This window comes from Eschrichtius robustus, chromosome 1 (assembly GCF_028021215.1).
Source record: "Eschrichtius robustus isolate mEscRob2 chromosome 1, mEscRob2.pri, whole genome shotgun sequence".
In the NCBI taxonomy this organism is placed as follows: domain Eukaryota; kingdom Metazoa; phylum Chordata; class Mammalia; order Artiodactyla; family Eschrichtiidae; genus Eschrichtius; species Eschrichtius robustus.
This window is the reverse complement of record NC_090824.1, coordinates 22,605,564-22,626,944: the sequence shown is the minus strand read 5'-3', so window position 1 is coordinate 22,626,944 and position 21,381 is coordinate 22,605,564. Positions and strand designations below refer to the sequence as shown.

The 21,381-nt window shown below is 35.5% G+C and overlaps 1 protein-coding gene across 7 annotated transcripts in view; it reads right to left on the bottom strand.

The window, feature by feature from the left end:
- Window positions 1–21,381, bottom strand: part of CEP128 (centrosomal protein 128) — a 432,903-nt gene that overhangs the window by 41,236 nt on the left and 370,286 nt on the right. For all 7 annotated transcript variants that reach the window (XM_068557945.1, XM_068558268.1, XM_068558193.1 and 4 more), the window contains one exon: window positions 13,376–13,399. In XM_068557945.1, the coding sequence (XP_068414046.1) occupies window positions 13,376–13,399 (24 nt within the window). The remainder of the gene's footprint in view (window positions 1–13,375; window positions 13,400–21,381) is intronic.

The following is a 21,381-nucleotide window of genomic DNA, read 5'->3' as shown; positions in this document are numbered from 1 at the left end:
ATTCTTAAAGGGCACAAAGAAGATGGCTCAAATCAGTGATTCCCACCCATGACTGCACGTTAGAATCATCTGAGGAACTTTAGAAACTACTGGGTCCTATCCCAGGTCAACTGAATCTGGAGGCAGAAATGTGTTGAACTAAAATTATTAGGATTATTAAATAAGAACTATAAATCTAAATTTCTCAGACCCTAAATTTGAAATAATTAAATTGAATTTTGGAGGTAAAATGTATATAACATAGAGTGCCAAGACACATAACCAGTGTGACAAAACTAGGACCAGAACGCAAGTGTCCCGATTAGTGAGCCAAATCTTTCTAGTCATGTACTGCTCCTGTGACTGGGAAAGGTAGTGCACACATAAGGGAGGGATATTTGTTTTAAATTAGAAAAGCACTTTCCATCCATTACCTCATTTGATCTTCTCAGCAAATCTGTGCACAAATAGGACAAGTAATAGGCCCATTTCACAGATAATAGAAATTAGGATCAGAGGGGTTAAGTGAGTTGTCCATGTGAAAGAGCCAGGACTCACAACCAGGTCTTTGAACTCTCAGGGCACCAAATCCTAATCATTCTCTAAGAAATGTGGAGATCACCTGGCTTTTGCCTTACCCTCTCAGTCAACTCCTTCATGTCTGGGAACAAATACACTCTTCTTCAAGGAAAAACTAATGTCTAATGTGGAGTTCTGGGGTATTACAAAGCAAAACAAGTTCTGAGTTAGAAATGATAGGGATAAAAGCTGAAAACAGTAAGTTCTCTGACAAGATATAAGGGGAGTACTTCACGGAATCTAGGTGTTTTAAGTCAGTGAGTCTATATTTAATAAGCTTTAGACTATCTGGTTAATGTCTGATGACAATGAAACAAACAAGTCAGGATGTGTTCTACTGGCCTTTGTTACGGATATAGGTAGAGAGTGAGATGCTAGTAGAGAAAAACATTGAAGAAGCTCCAGAAAATCATTTATGGAGCACGAACTATGCGAAACAATTAAGAACAGAGCCTAAAGACAATAATGAGGGAAGGGCTATTTTGATGGCCTTTCACTGTTTGATGTTCAAGTATAATGTATTTGGGGGCCATGATAGGATAAAATCGCTCACTAATGTTAAATAATTAACACAAGACCACTTTGGATATTTATATTAATAGTGATAACAGTGACAGTATACTCTCCCCAGCCTTTCATCTGAGATCAAAGTTTGTTAAAAGCCCTAAACAAACTTTATAAACAGTTGTGTAAGTGGAATTAGAGTATAAAATTAAAAAAAGATCGACTGAGGCATTTAATATCACTGAGCAAGCTCAAGACACAACTAGTAATGCAACCAAGGGGCACGCCAACGCTCTTCTTCAACATTCACAAGGAAGAAAACTAGATCAAAGTTGCTTTATTAAACGCCATGTACCAATAGGTCGAGGGCATATTTTGACAATTCTAAATATGATTCAAGAATTCAGTGTCCTGTTTATGACTCTACTTCTTGACCTGCTCAAGGTAAATATGGGATCTCGTTGTTAGTTTTCTTCCTCTTCACTTAGTATCATTCGCTAGGTACTTACTCATAAAGCATTCCTTACTCATGTCTTCATTACTCTCAACATTCACAAGTGGAGTATGTGGAATGGAAAGAACACGGAGTCACTAATCAGGACAATTGAATTCTAGCCCTCAATTTGCCATATTTGGCTATTCATAAACTCCTCTGTCCTCCAGACTTCTTATTTATAGGGTGAGGGGTTTTGACAAGGGTCTCTAAGAGTCCTTCCATTTGTAACATTACCTAAAATGTGAGATCCACGGCAGCAGGGACCCAATCTGCTATATGCCTGAGGACACTGTCGAGATATGGCAGGGATTCAACAAGTATCTGTTGTATACAATTACATGATTAAATCAGGGTAAATTGTTTGAAAGCAACTATTCATAGGGTGAAAATTTTTTAATGAAGATAAATTTTTTTAAATTCCTCCTAGAGTCTACTAAGTAAAAGACTTTTAAAATATGACCCAGTCCAGCACAATCATTAAAAAAAAAACATTTTAAAAACTGAAAGGTAGAGAGGTTAAACAACGTGCCCAGAGTCATGTGCCTGGTTATTGGGGAGGATATGACCAGAACCCACCATTTCTGACTCTAAATCAGATACTGTTGTACTATATCACTTTCCATCATTTAAAACTAGGCATATAATAATTTTCAGCTGAAACCTGTATGCAATTGGTTAAAATTAGGTGCACAAAATGAAAAAATCCCAAATTAGCTTTTTATGTAAAGGCTACTTCAAAATGTGTGTAACAGACACTACTCCCACCAACTATATATTAAGGGTGTAATACCAATATTTCATTTTATAGTTAGATTAGGATCTTAAAAAGATGTAATACATTATTACTCTGAGATTTCACCCAGATATGCTCTCTTAAAGAGAACAGAAAGCATTTCTTATATGTATATTTTTCAGAAAGATACTTCAGAAAGTGTTTTGTAATATACACTCATATTATCTTCACAATACAAAACGAGGCTTTTTACCCATAGAATGCACTGTTATTGATAGTGTTTGGAACAGGACTATAAAACACATTATCAAGCAAGGCAGTTAGGCAGTCTGACTACTTATCAGCATCAACTATGAAGCTGTCAGACTGACCTCCAAACACTAAGGAATTCAATAACACTAAATTCATCTGCTGGTGAAGCTGCATTCATTATGTAATTTCTCAATGATACTTTCCCTATGTCGCCGCATTTATGAAAAATCTGACAGCGCGGTGAGAAACGATCTTTGCAGGATGAAGGAAGTCTTACATTTTTAAATTGGTCATCACCTTTTGCCACAAGGTCGCAACTCTGTAATACAAACAGCCCACTGGTTTCAGCACCATTTTCTGCATTTTAACATAAGCACAGTCATGTTTTTGCAATTTAACCCTTTGAAGATGACCCCATTATTGGAAAATATACACATTTTAATACTGACTAACACAGAATACAGACTCTGTATTTTGGGACAAGGTGGCGAAAGGAGAATGTCTAGATTGTTTCAACCAAGATCCCTCATGAGAGATTCATGAGGATATTTCCGTTTGCCCTCGATGCGAATATACAGAAGGTAGACTAACATTAGAGCAGTGGGAAACTTGGCAGAACGGGCTAGGACAGGGTTTGTGCAAAACCTTTTTCCGGTTTCAGTTTGAATGGGTTCCCAGGAAGTGTCAAGTTCGAACAAATCCAAAATTTTACAATGCAGCTCAGCCAAAACTGCTGAGATTCACCTGATTCTGGGTCAAAACCGTACAGAGCACACTGCGTTTTATTTGGTGTAAAGCCAATTTGACTGAACCTTTCAGGCAACTTCAATGAGAGGCTTATAGCCTTGGCAAGACCAAAAATGAACCTGGCTTGATCTTTGGTTTTGAAACAGCAAGTTCTGGCTTTATAAAGAGATAAAGGCAAGTTTTACCCAGCTTCAAGATTCTTACAAATACTTAGAAGAGGCACTGAAGATAATTAACTGTTATTTGGCCACATTTACATACTCAAGTCAGTTATTTCCTCAGCTAAACCGGGACACTTTAGTTAAATACATTAACACTATTGGGTCCATATACTCCTAAGTGCCCCAGAGCAGATTCTGGTGTCCTAACAAAGAATAATGGTCCTTCTTCAACAACTTATGTGCCTGTAGACTGGCTTGCACACGTAGTAGGGTGAAGCACAATTAGTGTTAGATCCATAGTGGGAAGGGAAGGAAATTGAAAGTAAATCCCCAACAATCAGTGTCTAACAGTAGACAGGTGAAATCAGAATACGCAGCATCTCTTAGTAATTTCCAGAGACGTACTGGCATACTCTTGTACTTATGGATACCAAGATCTTGAAGATCAACTGGTGTGCATACTTCAAGTCTGGTACCACTAATATTAGCTGAATGAATCCTTTAGAGATGTGCTTAAGCCTCTAGCACTTTTTTAAAAATAGAAATCATATTTCTAACAGTTTTCCTGTGTCTTGTAATTTTTTTCAGATAGGCAAATTTGTGCATGTTTTTCTCCATATAGCTGCAGGTTAGGATTTATCCTGTAAATTATGTTTTCTCTGTAAGTATATCCTAAAAATACAGAAAGCTTAGATTGTTTTAAGTAACTTTGGTTTGAGAAGTTGATTAAACACTGACAAATTGCAACTACACAGTTACACATTTGATCTCAGTCAATACTTTTCAAAATTTTGATTACATCCTCCCTAAATAATTTTTAAACTGTGTATCTCCCTTACTCTCCCCCCTCCCATACACACATTTTTAAGTTGTCGGAATGTTTTCATCATAAGTTTAGGTAGTTGCAAAGGATGAAAATTCTTGAATGTAGTAAATATTGTCATTTTCAAATAAAACTTTTATATTACTCATATAAACTTATCCAGTGAACTTTAGATCTCATTAATTTGTTACCACCATTTATCCACTTACAAAATAACTAAATACCATCCTCTTTAAAAGACAGATTTTATATGATTCCTTTTCCCTTTGAATTTATTTCAAATCTGTTTTCCCTCACCGACTTTTATCCTAATATAAAATATATTTATGCTTGCAGGCCTATTTATTGGTTATCCTATCATACTTCATCCTTCTCTGTAACAAAAATGTATATATATACAGAGAGAAGAACTGATTTTTAAAACTCTCTGTGACCATAATGCTCTAAGTGTTAAACATTATTATGGAATTGAATTATCATATAATTAATATTAGGTATATTAAAATTTTGAGAAAAAATTAAACGTGAAATATCAAAAAACCTCGAGGCTTCCAAATGTATATCTCTTACTGGGATGGATATAGCTTCCTCTTCTCCTGTACTCAATTAGCTCATGTATCCATGGGTAAATGCTAATTTTTGTTTCAATAAGACAGGGTTCCATTTCTATTTCTATTTTTTGTTTCTATAGATTTACTCACTGAGAAGTCTTGTTCACATAAAAAAGTACATGAGAATGAAATTAGTTTTGTTATAACAATGTCACTCAATTTCTTGAATGCCTTCCTAGTTTTATAGCAAAGATTACATAGTGATCTGTCATCAAAAATTAATTTTAATGATCTACCAGCTCGATTAGGTCCTCTTTCAATTTTGTTGAAAGCAAAGAATTAGAAACCACTTGACTTGCCAAAGGATTGTAATGTAGTTATTAAAGTCATTCACTTTCCATTTCTGGATGGTAAACCCAAAAGGCTTTACTCACCAAGACTTAAATGACTACAACTGTTCTTTTTTCACTTAGAGATATTTCATTGAACTTAACACATGCAAAAAATAAAAATCTTATCAATTTCAATACCATTCTATCAGTATAAAATTTTAATATATTTATTTTATCTCAGCATTAAATATATCTGCATCCAAAACTTAGAGCTGCAGACTGGCAAAGCCAGTCCTCATTGTCAAACCAATCAGCCAAATCAGCAGTACTTTCTGGCAGAAAAAAAGTCTGACTTCATTTTTCAATTCTATGTAATGTGTTAATGTGTCCTCGTGACAACTGTCTCACTTTTGAATCATAATTCTAAGACAGATAAATAGATAAGGCATGGAGCCGGACCAGGGTTTGTCACCTGGATGAAATAAGACACTGCGGCTTTCAATGATTTCTTTCCAACACATCTTAGCTTTGTTTTCTGGAGCTATACATTCTCTGATTATAGTAGGTGGTGGAAGAGGTGAGGTCATTAAATAAAACTGTCTTTACTCCTCCTCAACATCAATCAACAATACATGTCGATTTCGGAACAACCCATTCTCAACACCCCATATATCTAATACAACCCTTTGTTCTTATCAAAAATATATGGATGACTAAGAAGGACAAGAAGCCTTACCTTAGTGACCTGATTAAAGGAGGACATGAAGGCACCCAAATCATAAACTGCCCCTTGTTTGGCACCCTGAAGTGCCTGGGGGAATCTGCCATCATGGGTCCCTGGATGGGTGAGAAGGAGGCCTTTCTTCTGCAAAGTGGGAGGAGGCTGATTATGAAAAGTAAGAGGGCCCCTTCAAGCAGAGCTATTTTAAGAGAATGTGCAGGTAGTAGCTGAGGATATAAAAATGGATTCTCTTAAACCTACTTGTGTCTTGACTGCCCCTTGGAAGATTTTTGTGCACTCCTGGAGGTACACTACTGGGAGACTGTGCTGTACCGCACCAGTTTTCTTTGAACCTGACTGTCAGGGACAGCATTAATCATTTTGTTGTAAAATTAAAAAAAAAAAAAAAAAGTGCTGATAACATGTTTCAATTTCCTTTGCTTTTTGGTAAAATGTGTCCTAGATACACATGAGTACATAAAACATATACATAAAATGACAATTTTTGTGGTTTTAGTCATCATTTCCCTAATTATGAATGAAGCTGAATATATTCCTTTTTTTAAAAAATTATTTATTTATTTATTTATTTATGGCTGTGTTGGGTCTTCGTTTCTGTGCGAGGGCTTTCTCTAGTTGTGGCAAGCGGGGGCCACTCTTCATTGCTTCATTGAATATATTCTTACATGTTTCTTCTTCAACTGAAATGCTTGCTTATGCCTTTTATCATTTTTCTTTTCTTTTTCTTTTTTTTTTTTAATCTGGGTTGTTTATCCTTTTCTAATTGCTTTGTTGGCAATAAGATTTGGATACAAACTGATTTGGATACAAACTGCTAGTCAGTTATATCTTCTGCTACAAATGTGTTCCAAGTGTGGCTTTTCTTTTCATTCTTTTTATGTTGTCTTTTGATTTATGGAAGTTCTTAATTTTGATGTGGTCAAATCAGTCATTTCCTTTATGACCTATGTTTTCAGTGCCCCTACCCCCACCCCTAGAAATCCTCCAAAGTCCCAGGGTCATGATGATACTAAACTATACTTTGTTTTAAAGTCTTACGGTTTCATCATTCACATTTAGGCTTTCACCCACTTTTGCATCTGAGATAGGGGTTCAATTTCATTTTTTTCATACCATTTATTAAAAAGTCCATCCTTACTCCTCTGATATGTGATGCCAGGTATGTCAGACATCAAGTTTCTATGTACACATATTTGTTTCTGGATTCTCTATTTGATTACATGAACCTATTTATATATTCCTGTATCAAGACTACACTATCTTAATTTCAATAGCTTTAATAAGGTTGTATGTATGTTAGGAAAACTCTCCCCACTTCCTCTTCTTCAGAAGTATCTTGACTATTCCAGAGTGTCTTCTCTATAAAGGCTTGAATTTTTTTGTCAGACATTTTCCTGTATACTTTGTATTCTTTGTTACTTTTATATTGATATAGTAACTTTAATTACATTTTCTCAGAGATTGTTGCTGGAGTTAGAAGGAAAAGGGACTTTCATATACTGGTTTCTATCAAACTTGTTAAACTATTTTTCATAATTTAACTATGAATTCCTAGAGCTTTTTATACAAACAATAATATTACTTGCAAATAATGATAGTTTTACTGCTCTGGTTAATACCACCAACACAGTGTCTAACAGAAACTGTAGAATGGGGCATTCTTTGCTTATTCCTGGTCTTAAAGAGGGACTTTCAAAATGCTAAGGTGAGGTTTGCCAGAGATTGTTTTTCACATGACCTTTATCAGATTAAGGAAGTTCTCTTCTATTCTTAGTTTTCTAAAAGGTTTATGAGGATGATAATGATATCATAGGAATAAATCTTCTTATTCATCTATTGGGATGACCTTATTAAATTTATTTCTCCTCAATCTGTCACTATGGTGAATTACACTGACTGATTTTTTTAATTTTAAACCAACTCAATTCCTGGAATAAACTCAATTGATGAATTGGTAATTTGTCAGTGTTCATGAGTAATTATCCTTTTTATACCTTCCAGGATTTATTTTGCTAATATTTTGTGTAAAATATTTTTGTATCCATGTTAATGTGTGAGAAGTTCCTTAATTTCCCTTATTTATACATTCTGTCTGATTTTGTCTCAAAGGTTATGCCAATTCCTAATGAGTTGGGCATATCCTTTCTTTTATTTTTTGACCTGTGAGTTGCTTAGAAGTTTACTTTGAAATTTCCAAAAGTCTATGGTTTATTTGGTTCTTTTTGAATCTTAAAGCTAGTTATAATCATGTCACTAAATTCCGGTCTATGGAAATGAACAGAAATGATATGTGCAAATTCTAGTTTTCACTAAAGGCAAGTTACATACATGCTCTCCCTTTCTTTCTTTTGTCTAGTTACAATATTAATCTAAGGGCTGGAGTGGAAGAGGCATCTTAGATCAGGAGGCGGAAGCAGGATATTGAAGATGGTAGAGCAAAACAACAAAAGAAGCCTGGGTTTCTGACACCATACCTGCCATGGACACGATATATTTGTATTGTTAAACAAGAGCGAAACTAATTTCTATCTGACTTAACCCATAATTCTTTTTGGATTTCTCTTAACTGAGGTCATGCTAACTCTAACTAATACAAAGGTATTGAGAATCTAAATTATCATGGCATTTATGGAAATGAAAATAAAGACAGATCTGAGGTGCGATATGACAAACAGAATTTGTGTATCTCCAAGCTGAACAGCCTTCCCTTCCCTTTCATTTCCTAAAATGACCTTGACTTCTTACTGTACTGCCTATATCTCCTCTTCTCCCTTGACCTCCCACTTACTAAGTTCACTAGTGCCTTTCTATAAACAAGGGTAATCACTCTAACCCTGCCTTTCTGGCACCAAACTGTCCCAATTCCTAATTTTCCAAGCACAGTCCTAAAGTTGTATTACCTCCACCTGCGCTTTCCCTCTTCCTCCTTGCAGGCTCTCACCACTCCACTCCACGCTGCACACCACCACTCCAGCTGTACTCCTGCACACCACATTCACCATGCCACAACCCCTGATTGAAAACCATTAATGACTACTTACTGGCTAAAGAGCCGTGCTACCGCCTTTCACCTCCCAACCTCGCAATGGACACGCCAGAGAATGCAAAGCAATCACAGCAGTGCTCTCCAAAAGAGCAGCCCAGAATCCTTCCCAACAGAATGTTTCAATAGCCAGTACCGACCAGTAGGAGGAACTGGCACTCAGGAAGAAACCCACTTGTATCCCTGATATAAAAGATCAAATCTAAACTCCTCGGTTTGTATTTCAAAACTCCAAAGTGTCTATTACTCTCTCAAAGTTTTACAGATAATGAGCCTATAAGAAAAAAAAAAAAAAAAAAAGATGTGAAAGCCTTTGAAATGGAACAAAAACTTACTGGGTATCTTCAGTGAAAAACTAGTTTTTGCCTAGCGGACCCTTCTGGGTTTTTTGATTCTACAGGATCTCTGTATCAGTCATTGTCTTTGAGCTATTTATAACTCTGTGAGTTATAGATGACTGATTGCTATGCAAATGATTCTTGTACATAGACATGAAATAAATTTTGTCTGGGGAGGTTCAATTGATTTCCTTCCTCCACTATGGAAGAAGCCAGTTTTGCCTCTATTTTAAATTCACTTAAGTACTCTATTGCTCTTTGAATGTTCCTTTAAGTGAGTTGTAACATCTTGCTTGTTCTCTGATTAATTAGTGTGTTAAACTCATTTGTCATGAGTTCATTTTATATTTGTATGAGAGTCATGATTTCATGATTTTGCCTTAAAATTTTTTTTTTTAAATATCCTTTTAGCTAACTCTTTTTTCATTATTGCCTTTAAACTTTTATTACATCCCCAATATAGAATGTCTTCTCTGGCTCTTTCTACCTGACACTACTGATTCTTCCCATTTCAGAGAGGAAACTAATCTCCTCCATCATGTCCTCAAACTACAAAAGCCATGCTTTTCCATGATGAACCTAGACTGCAATGATGTTAATTTATTTTACAATTATTGTTTCTTTGTAATACCTTCTAAAAAATGTACTGTTTCATTCACATGTTGTAGACAGTGCATATTTATCTTACATCATTAATTCATTTATATGTAAGCAACTTCTCTCCTCAATTAAAGTGCAAGTTCCTTGAGAGAACTGATCACAATTCCTTTTCCTTTTCTCCTCTTCACTGTCTACCTCGTACCTTAGTGCCCAATAAATATCCACTCTGAGTCCCATCCATGGCCCATGAACTGGGGCTCTCAACCAAGATTTTTTTCAGGTAATCACTTAGCTTTATTTGGGGAATCAACCTACTATGTTTTGGCTGAAGGTGTTTCCTTCCTAGGAGAATTCACACTAAACTTTAATGAAGATCATGGGAGCTTCTGTGAAACACCAAATAAAGTGTAATACTGAGCAGAAAGGCTAGGGAAAAAAGAATAAATTGATGCTTCTAGGTACTTTTTTCCCTCAACTATCAGTACTGTGTATACCTATATTCTTAAGAATAGTCTATGTGAGGATTATATACATTCAGTTTGACATTCATTCTTTGATTCTACAAATGTTTATTGATTTTCAACTATATGTTAGAAATTTTTTGCAGGCCCTGGGGATGCATTTGTAAATAAAATGTAATTTCTATTCCAAGAAGCTTACCTGCTAGTGAAGAAGGAGAGGGAAGTATTGAGAAAGAGAAGGGAAACAGACACAACTGTGACCTAAGCATATAGATAATTGGTGACAAGCCAAATCAAGGTGCTCATTATGACAAAAAAGACCTTCTTATTTTCAGGTATTATAACTACTAAACCTTTAAAATTAATCTATTGTAAATACCCCTAATGGAATAATGAAATTTCCAATTTTGCAGATCTGTATCACCAGGACACATACCCTACATTCAAAGCCTTACATACCCTAATACCACCTAAACCAAATGAGAGACCACCAACATTTTTCTATGGTTTAAGTGCTAAGTTGTGAGAGACTAATAAATGGTCTTGAGACTGCTTCCAGCATATTTGATTTTATGAACTATAAAATACTTTACCAGCTGAATAGTCTACCAAGTATATTAAATCCACTCTTTATAATGCCATATGAAGTCAAAGGATTTCATAACATTTGAGCATTAACATTATTACTGAGCATTTTCATTTTTCATTCATTATTACTGAAGTTTTACTTATGATAATTATTTCAAATTAAAACCATCTTGAGAAAACTGCCACCGTAAGAAACCTAGTTCATTTAACCAGTTTTATTTTTCTCATGATGATTTTTTATTTTTTACCTTTATTCTTAGAGGAACCCTTAGAATAAGGCATTTAAGATTTTATACCATAGTACTATGTTAGTAAAGAGATTATGTAAATAAAAAAGACCAACAAATACTAATAAAAGTTATAGGCTTCATGTTGTTATTGATAATTTTCAGCTTCGCATGACATACTAGTATAATCAAAATGATTAAATAAGAAATAATAAGCAATCACGTAATGATAATGATAACCTAACATTTGTTTGGTCCTAAATATTTTCACATATATTTTCTCTCTTAATTCTCACAACAGTGTGATAAAATATGTTTAATTATATTCATTTTTACAGATGAAGGAATCAAGAAACAAACGATTTACTAAATGTTGAAGTGGCATTTTGTATACTGAACCCAGGTCCTCAAACTCAACATTTCTGTTTTGGTTCATACTTTTAAAAAGAGCGTTTAATTTACAAGTCAAATACTGTTGGCAAGACACCTTCTAAGGATAAGTAAAATATATGTGGAGGAACACTAAACATTTTTTTCACTTACGATGTCATCATACTGAAACTGAGAAAGTCAGTGTACTTTCCCAATGGCCTGGTTAAATCTAAGGAATAGATTATTTCCCAGCTAGGGTCTGCACACTGTCAATCAAAATCACTTGCTTACACAGGACCAAAATACTCTGTATTAGCATCTTTCCTTTCCTCACACTCAAAATATAAATATTTTATTCTTAACTAGCCTTATTGTTTAAAAGTTTCTTATTTTTCACCTGCTCATTAAAAACATAAAAAAAAAAATCACCACTAGACCCAAGTCACTCAATATTTTGTGTGTTTTCAAAAGTTTTAAACACAAAGTATGCATATTCAATATTTGCATCATACTCTCCATATAGCTTTAAATACCTCCCCCTGTATATAACAGCATGTCAATATTTTCTTTTTGAAAATATGACTTTTTTTTTTTTTTTTGATTGATTGCTATGTTGGGTCTTCGTTTCTGTGCTAGGGCTTTCTCTAGTTGCGGCAAGCGGGGGCCACTCTTCATCGCGGTGTGCAGGCCTCTCACTATCGCGGCCTCTCTTGTTGCAGAGCACAGGCTCCAGACGCGCAGGCTCAGTAGTTGTGGCTCACGGGCCTAGTTGCTCCGCGGCATGTGGGATCTTCCCAGACCAGGGCTTGAACCCGTGTCCCCTGCATTAGCAGGCAGATTCTCAACCACTGCGCCACCAGGGAAGCCCCCTGAAAATATGACTTTTAATGGCTGAATAATATTTCATCGTAAGGTGGTACCATAATTTATTTTACCATTCTTTCAATTCACGTGGTTTTCATTATAAAAATGTTTATTTATAAAGTAATTAACCATGTTTTTTAAAACTTGAGAAACAAAGAAAGGAATGATATCACAGCCCTAATTCTTGTCTAACAAGTCATTATTATAAGATTTGCTTGCTTCTATTCTTTTTTTTATACACCTATCATCATATGTTATCATTAAAGTACATGTAATTTTATATCTTGAATTTGTTTCCATTTAACTATATAAGAAACCTTTTCCAAAATCATTGTGTCATGCTAGGTGGAAATTTCACACTTTATCTAACCATTACTTTATTGCCGAATAATAAGTCGTCTCCCCTTTCTATTTAAAAATGTATATCATTTTCCAGTAAATATTGCAAGCATGTAATCTTTATATATTTGCACTTAAAAAAAAATGATTTCCTAATACCAGATTCCTGCAAGTAAGATTATTGAAAAAAAGGCTAACCAGCTTTTATCATTATTTGGATATTGTAAAAAAAAAAAATGTTGACTGTCTGCCCTTCAAAGTATAAATAGCATCCTGATTTTAGTTTCTTATCAACTAGTCCTTTTAGGATTGGGAAATACAGAAACAAATAAGCATAATTACATTTAAGCTAATTATGTTTTCCATAAATTAGTGCATAAGGGCATCACCTGTCTTGAGAGAGCAGTGACCACTTAAATACACACACTTTTTTTCTTAATTCTTTTTTTTTTTTTTTTTTTTTCATTTTAAAAGTTTGTATCTACATACCTTTCTGGTATAGTTTAGCTTACTTTCCCCTTTGAATCTTAGATGTAGTTTTAGAAATACTTTCCAGAACTGCTTCCTTTGGGGAGTGCTCTGAAATCCACATCAGGACACAGCAGTAATCCTGATAGAAGGAGAAAGAAAATGCCCCAACTTACCGTTTCTAACGCATGTACACGATCCTGCAAATAAAGCATAATACATAATTATTAAAACAAAGCTATAAAAAATCATTTCAAGTTTACTTAATTTTTAGATTTTCTATTTATCCTCTATTAACAATAACATTTTAAAAATGTAAAAAATGAAAACTCCTACTCAGGATAATCTCTCCAATAGAAAAATAGTCATAAAAGAATCACTTTTCTCATCTCAACTAGTGTTAGGACGACAAGGTTTAATTTAATAGTAAATACCATAAATTCAGGCATAGTTACTAAGTGGAATAGATTTTATCACTTTTGCATTGGTAAAATTATTTATCTATTTAGTGAAATATAACTATTAGATCTGAATATATGAACCACTAGACAACAGTAGTGATTTAAAAAAGGAATTTAGCACATATACCAGCTTTCAATTATGTATACAGCACAAAGTATGCTCTCACAGGAAGTAAAGTTCAGACATAAGAATGACTTCACCAATTAAAATTAATAAGTACATTGTTAATTGAAACAAGGCAGGAAAAGTAAAAGAGAAAGATATGTCACATGCAGCCAATCCTGAACCCAGATAGGTCTTCGTTACCTACAGTATCTTAGAAGGTTTCATAGAAATACTGGTTTTAAAATGAGTCATTGATAATATCGCTTTAAAAGCTAAATGATTAAGAATGGTTTCATTCTCAATCCAACAGCTGTGTTCTCAACTCTTCCCAGAGCTAACAGCTACATACTAAAAGTTTTTACCAAAAAAAAAAAAAAAAAAAAAAAAGCTGACTTTGAGAGAGAGGAGACTGAAAATTCAAGGAAGTGCAAAGCCATCCTTTTTACGAGGGTCAAGGCCACTTTTCTTTCTATTCTTTCATTTTAAGTAGTTGGAGGAGATATATAAAATCTGGATTTTTAAAAATTAAATTGTTTGCGCTAAGAGGGAAAGGAAGGAAAATGGTGCAGAGGGCCATTCAGCTCAGATCTCTGTGACCGTACAGAGACTGACAGAGACCCATGACACTTAGGAGCATAAACTTGGCTCTCCCCTGCATTCTCCCAGCTTCACCTAACACACAGAGGCCTTGCCTTTGAGGACTTCTGCAACCCAGCCTTCAGCGCTCAGACTGCGAAACTGGGTTGAACATTTCTGCCTCTTTAAATATTTGGCTATGTGGGCACAAGTTAAATGAATATATTATGCAAAATCAGCCCAAAGCAGACTGTTTTTAGCAATATAATCTGTTTAATTACATTTTGTTGGCATACTTGAGAGAACCTCACCCTCGCCCCCATAATTTTCATAAAATAACTGCTACTTTATTGGTGACTTGTGTACTGTCACATTTGAGTAGCTCGTAATAAATGCATATAATGCCTCAAGGGGGCTTCGATCTGTCCTTCCCAGGCATCTTATTCGCAGTGCATCTGGGACAAAGTCATTCAGCAAAGCGTTATCATCACTTGCAGACTGAACAGAACCTCATTAGACAGTCTTTGGGCAGCATCGCATTTATATGAACCATCTTGGAAGGCTGAAAATATTTGCAGCCACTATTTGGGCCTTAAGTTTTCCCCACACCATGTACCTATGGGGCTCATATTATTTAGAATTAGCACATATTTTAAAAGCACACATACAGCTGGTTTGAAATCCGTGACTTCCTATGATGCCAAAAGAGTACAACTGAATTAAATTCCATTTTAATTCATAGCTCACTGTTTGGTAAAGATAAACTGATATAATTTATGTATTAGTGTCTTCATTTTACTTAAATATTTGTTACAGGATTTTAAAATACGCACTGTCATGGACTACATGTTTGTGTCCTCAGAATTCATGCATTGAAACCCCAGTCCCTAATGTGATGGCATTTGGAGATGTGGCCTTTGGGAGGTAACCAGGTCATGAGGATCGAGCCCTCATGGGATTAGTGCCCTTAGAAGAAGAGACACAAGAATGCTTGCTTCTCTTTCTGCTCTCTGCCAGGTAAGGGAATAAGGAGAAGATGGCCATCTACAAGCCAGGAAGAGGTCCCTTACCAAGAACCGAATCTGCCAGCACCTCGACCTTAGACTTGCCAGCCTCCAGAACCGTGAGAAATAAATGTTTGCTGTTTAAGCCACCCAGGCTACAATAATTTGTTATAGCAGTCCCAGCTGACTGAAACATATGCCTAGCCTATAAGGCTAAAACGCAAATGGTCAAAAAATCTCAATTTCATTAAAATATAAAGATCAATAATCTATTTCAATACAATTTACTTATGTCTGTCTATAATCTACTCCATTCCAAAATGGTACTGAGATAGCTTTCAATGAAAAAATATATATGTTAAGAAAATGAGAAAATTAGGGAAACAAGAAATTCAGTTCATTAGCCTGAATTTAAATAATTCAATTTGCCAATCAACAACAGCTAATAGGATACCAGTCACTGTTGCCAATTAGTGAGCTCTGTCTAAATTGCAGTTTTTTTGGCCTTAATTGTAGGCCATAAATAAAAAGAAACTACTCCTAATCTTTATGAACTTATTAACTTGCTTTTTTTTTTTTAACATCTTTATTGGAGTATAACTGCTTTACAATGGTGTGTTAGTTTCTGCTGTATAACAAAGTGAATCAGCTATACATATACACATATCCCCATATCCCCTCCCTCTTGCGTCTCCCTCCCACCCTCCCTATCCCAACCTTCTAGGTGGACACAAAGCACCGAGCTGATCTCCCTGTGCTATGCGGCTGCTTCCCACTAGCTATCTATTTTACATTTGGTAGAGTATATATGTCAATGCCACTCTCTCACTTCGTCCCAGCTTACACAGCCCCCTCCCTGTGTCCTCAAGTCCATTCTCTATGTCTGCGTCTTTATTCCTGTCCTGCCCCTAGGTTCTTCAGAACCTTTTTTTTTTTTTTTTTTTAGATTCCATATATATGTGTTAGCATACGGTATTTGTTTTCCTCTTTCTGAGTTACTTCACTCTGTATGACAGACTCTAGGTCCATCCACCTCACTACAAATAACTCAATTTCATTTCTTTTTATGGCTGAGTAATATTCCATTGTATATATGTGCCACATCTTTATCCATTCATCTGTCGATGGACACTTAGGTTGCTTCCACGTCCTGGCTATTGTAAATAGTGAGGCAATGAACATTGTGGTACCTGACTCTTTTTGAATTAACGGTTTTCTCAGGGTATATGCCCAGTAGTGGGATTGCTGGGTCGTATGGTAGTTCTATTTTTAGTTTTTTAAGGAACCTCCATACTGTTCTCCATAGTGGCTGTATCAGTTTAAGAAATGTATTGCGAAATTTAAATGGTTGAAGTTGACTTCTTTTTTGGCAGACAAGATTAGTTATTATAATTCTGTATATAAAAGAATTAGGCTACTGCAAATCCCTATTCTCAAACAAAATATTTGCATACTTCTGCTCATGTTCTTATCATTAAAATAGCCAAAAACTTAAGCCAATATTGTGGCACTGATACAGTCTATGAAAACACATGCCAGTATACGTCCTGGAATGAATATATAATTATACCAAAATATATTCTCCCTATCCTCTCCCACTCTTACTATAACTGCAACTGTAGTGTTTTGTTGTTGCTGTTTAATCTTCAATTTTCATTTCAACAGATTTTATCTTCAAGCTCGGCCTGCAGGTTCAGTATTCTCCCTCCTCTCCCACCACATACAGACTCCTAAGGTTAGATCCCAAAGAGAAAAGAATTACTAGGATATTGAAAGGGGGGAGAGTAGGTGAGAGGAGTAGAGGGGGAAGACAGAAGTAATGAAGTAATGAAGACACTCTCAGTATAATCATGCAATTTCAGGTGGTTTTAATAAATCAGTGGTTCTGGTTCTTATTTTTGTAGCCATGGACTTTGAGAATCTTTTCCCCAGGAAAATGTACACTATACACAACACACAGAATTTTGTATATACTTTTAGGGGAATTGCAGACTCTCTGAAACCCACCCATGGGCCTCCAAGTGCCTTTACTCCAAATAAAAACACTTGAAATAAGATGTAAGAATTATTTTATTAGACCAAATAATTTATTTTAAATAAATTATTTTATTAGGCCAAATAAACTATTTTACTAGACCAAATCTATTTATTTCGCCTGTACGAAATATTTCTGGGTAACAAGGAAAGGAACAATGGGAAGTGGAAGGTTAAAAATCGGAGGAGAAATTTCCTTCAAATATTTTGAAGAAAAAAGCTCTTAGGGAAAAAATATGTTTTATCGTTATCAGTTTTTTGTGATTGGAGAGTCCCTTTCCCACTATTTTTTAGTGCTATTTAAGATGGGGAAAGTCTAAGAAAAACCTAAAATGGTAACAATCATTTTAATGTTTACTCTTAAGGATTATACATACAGTCACTGCATAGTCCTTGAGTTACAATGACGAGTACTAGCTGTTATTATCAGCGTGAATATTACATACCATTTCTAAATGAAAACAATAATGCTAGAAATCACATTTTAATTTATTCTGGGCTTGACAGATCGAGTAAGGTGAGTTATATTTTTGGGAAGGATAATAGCACATGCACTATAAAAAAAAGACGTATGTTAACTTTTTATCATGAGGTTAGCAACCTGTCTTGAGCTGTATATATTCCTTTGCTACTTGGTCACAATGGGGCGTACATTAGAGTTTATGGATAAACCAAAGCAAATTCATTAGTATCATTGGAGATGGGAACATATTTGTAGGCTGTTAGGAAATGAACGCTAAGTGGAGAGTTGGTATCTGAATCCTTGGTCATTGACAGTTTATTCGACTCAGCTGAGCCAATCAACTAGCCACATTGATTCATCCATCCCATCTAAGAGATGACATAGAGGCTCACAGGTCTGAATACTCAGAGTTCTCTGCCCCTGATAAGTAGAGCTGTACAGGTCTAGTGACTTTATCAAGATAATGCAGCATTTTCCAAGAATGCTTTAAATACATCCATTAGCATACAAAAAAAAGCACAATACTGGCGTAAAAATATAATGAAAGTCTCTATTGCTTCCGAGTCTAAGAAACATTACAAGCTTAGACTAATTCTGGAAACTTCTCTGTACTGAAGGGCCATGATGAACATATAATTTTCAAAAAGAAAACCCACAGTGAGGACTCCCTCTCATCACTGTTCTAAATGCACAAAGCCTGTTTTCTGGAAGAAAAATCCACTCAGCTTCACCCAGAGAGACCACTGCAGGGCATTTTTCCTGTCAATGTTATCTTGGTTTAATCAACACTCACACTTTACCTGCTGCTTCGTACATGAAGGTTATAAAATGAAATGCATTTTTCCTCTATGCATTTCCACATGACAACCCATTACATTTAACAAATTGTCAATCATTTTTTTTAATAATTCAGAGTTAGAAATAATTTCAAATGCATTCTTTTCCACACTTCAAGATATTAAAATGAAAGAAAAGGAAAAGGCTTCTATTAACCACCACAAAAAAAGATCAGTGTTTCACAGAATCATTCTAAAAAATTAAAACAAAATAGATAAAAATCGTAAACAACCTCAATGTTGCAACACCAAAAAATTTTAAAATATAGTGTAAGTTGGCTTTGAATACACACATAAGTCACAGATCTGTACATAAAATTGCATGTTATCTATTAAAAGTCAAAGTTACTCTATATTTTAAAAAACTTTAGAATGAATGACATTAGGGCAGCATGCAGTGGTTTCCCATCATCTGGTGTTCAATTTAGCCATCATTAGATACTTCTGGTCAATCTTTGTTAACTCATTTCACTAGCTGCTTATGTGCCTTTTTCAAATAATCTACTTCAGGGTTCAAAATAACAAAACAGAAATGCTGAAAAGAAAACCACAACAAGGCATCAGGATTTTACCTAAAAAGTCGTCAATAAGAAAACCCAACATCTGACTTATCAAGAAAAGCCAATTTAAAGGTACGTATTATTTCCTAGCCTAGTAATGATCCTTGTTATCTACCTTTCACTTGGGGACTGGAAAATCAGAAGCAGAAACAATGACAAAATTTAAGAACAAAGCTGAAGTGTGTGCTCCGCATTTCTGATCTGTTCTCTCATCCACTACCATTGCCAGATAGGGACCTGAGGCAGCCAGTTGTGCTTCTGTAGTTTCTTCTGCTGTATTCTCAGGCTGGTGGTATTGTTATGAGGCCATTGCTAACTACTGCACTTCCATTCAGCACTATTCAGGAAAGGCTGAGGTTGCACTTACACTGAAGTGGGATGTGTACATAGGTTTGCGGAGCAGGGAATACAAGTGGGGTGAAGGAGGGAAATGAAGAGAAAGCATGGAAATGGGGCTCTGTTGGTTTGTTTCAACAGATTTCACACTGGAAAATGCAGCCAGAAAGGCTAGGTAAGGGTTTTGCTTAAAATCCCTGTAAGCATTTCTAGTCAACAGTACGAAACTAATACCAAAAAATAAAAATCTCAGATTTACCCTTTATATTTTAGAACACAAAGCAAGGCAATGAGATTTCTTCCCCCTGCCCCCCTCTTTAAAATGAAGAATCACTGTAAGTTTCTTCTTTAATGTGCAATGTTATACGGTGCACAGGTGTGCGCCTACAGGATAAGACTGCAACCCAAATGATGGGCAAAAGACAGAATTATCTTTCTGCTGGTACTGCTCAGTTCCACAGTGAAACTGCTAGTAACAGGTTACAAAAGTTCAATGAATGACATCTAGACTGGAGAACAACTAAAAGTTATTTGCAGATAATATAAAGGCTATGATCGTGGTTAGGGGTAATGCAAATGATAACCAATGTAATTTCAAAGATTGCCCCCAAAAGAGATGCAGGAACAGGAGTTGAGTAGCAGGGGAAAAAGCTAACAACCCAGAAACCAACACACCATATTTTTTTCCAAGGATTTACACTTGAAGAAGTAAAGTACATGTCTCCAGTTGTGAGGCCTGTCATATATCAGCTGAATATGCTCTGAACTCTTATGCAAATCACAGTGCAGTGGTGATTATGGCATAATTTATGAGTAGGTTTGTGTCATGCATAACTTGTGGAAAACAATTGGGTATGCTTTTTTTTTTTTTTCAGGGTGTGTATCTGACTGCCACCAAACATAGCTGATCTAATGAGACTCCCTGAGGCTAACATCTCCTTTGTTTCCCTCAAGTGTACACATCTCTTGGGTTTCCAAGTGAAGCATGTTCACATGGAAACCCGTATAATCACAGAACCCTTTGTCCCAAGCTCCCTCCTCTTGAATATTTGAATTGCAACACTTGATTGTTGACGATTGTGCATGTCACATGGCTGAGTCATTAAATGGCAAAAGCAAACAGTCCACCTTGGGAATTAAATTGTAATTCCAATAATCCACATCCTAATTTACATGGAAAGTCATTTACTCAATTCTTTCCAGGAATTAAAACATAAGGAACATTATATTAGATACTCTCCTTTTCACCCTCATTCCCATAGTCCTTCTGCGGGCTACTGCGTACAGTTCTCTCTCACCACTCTGTACTAAGAGAGAGGCCGCTGCTCAGAATGAGTGATCAAGGCAGAAACAGATCGTTTTACAATAATGTATTTGGCTGACATAACTCAGGCTTTTCTTGCTTCCTAATTCAGTCTGACTCAGCTTAGAATTATTACTAACCTCCATTTTGTGATATACAAGTACAGGTAGAAAGGGAAAGGTGATTAAAGGATTTAAAACTAGCCTTAGATTATATGTACTCTGATAATCAGTGGTGCACTATTCTTAGTATCTACAAAAACTGAGGGAAAAAACCCAACAACTTAGTTTTCAGTTGAACTTCTGGGAAGCATACCTGAAGGCTGACTTACCCTGTATGTCCTGAAATAAAGCAGATGTATTTTGACTATTCAGTTCCAAATATCCTAAATATTTTACCTATGAAATACTTAACTGCTTTTTCTTCAAATTGAGCTTCATTCTGATTTCTCATTGCGGTCTGACTAGCGTCTTCCGAAGGTGGCATTTTAAATAGTAGCTTTG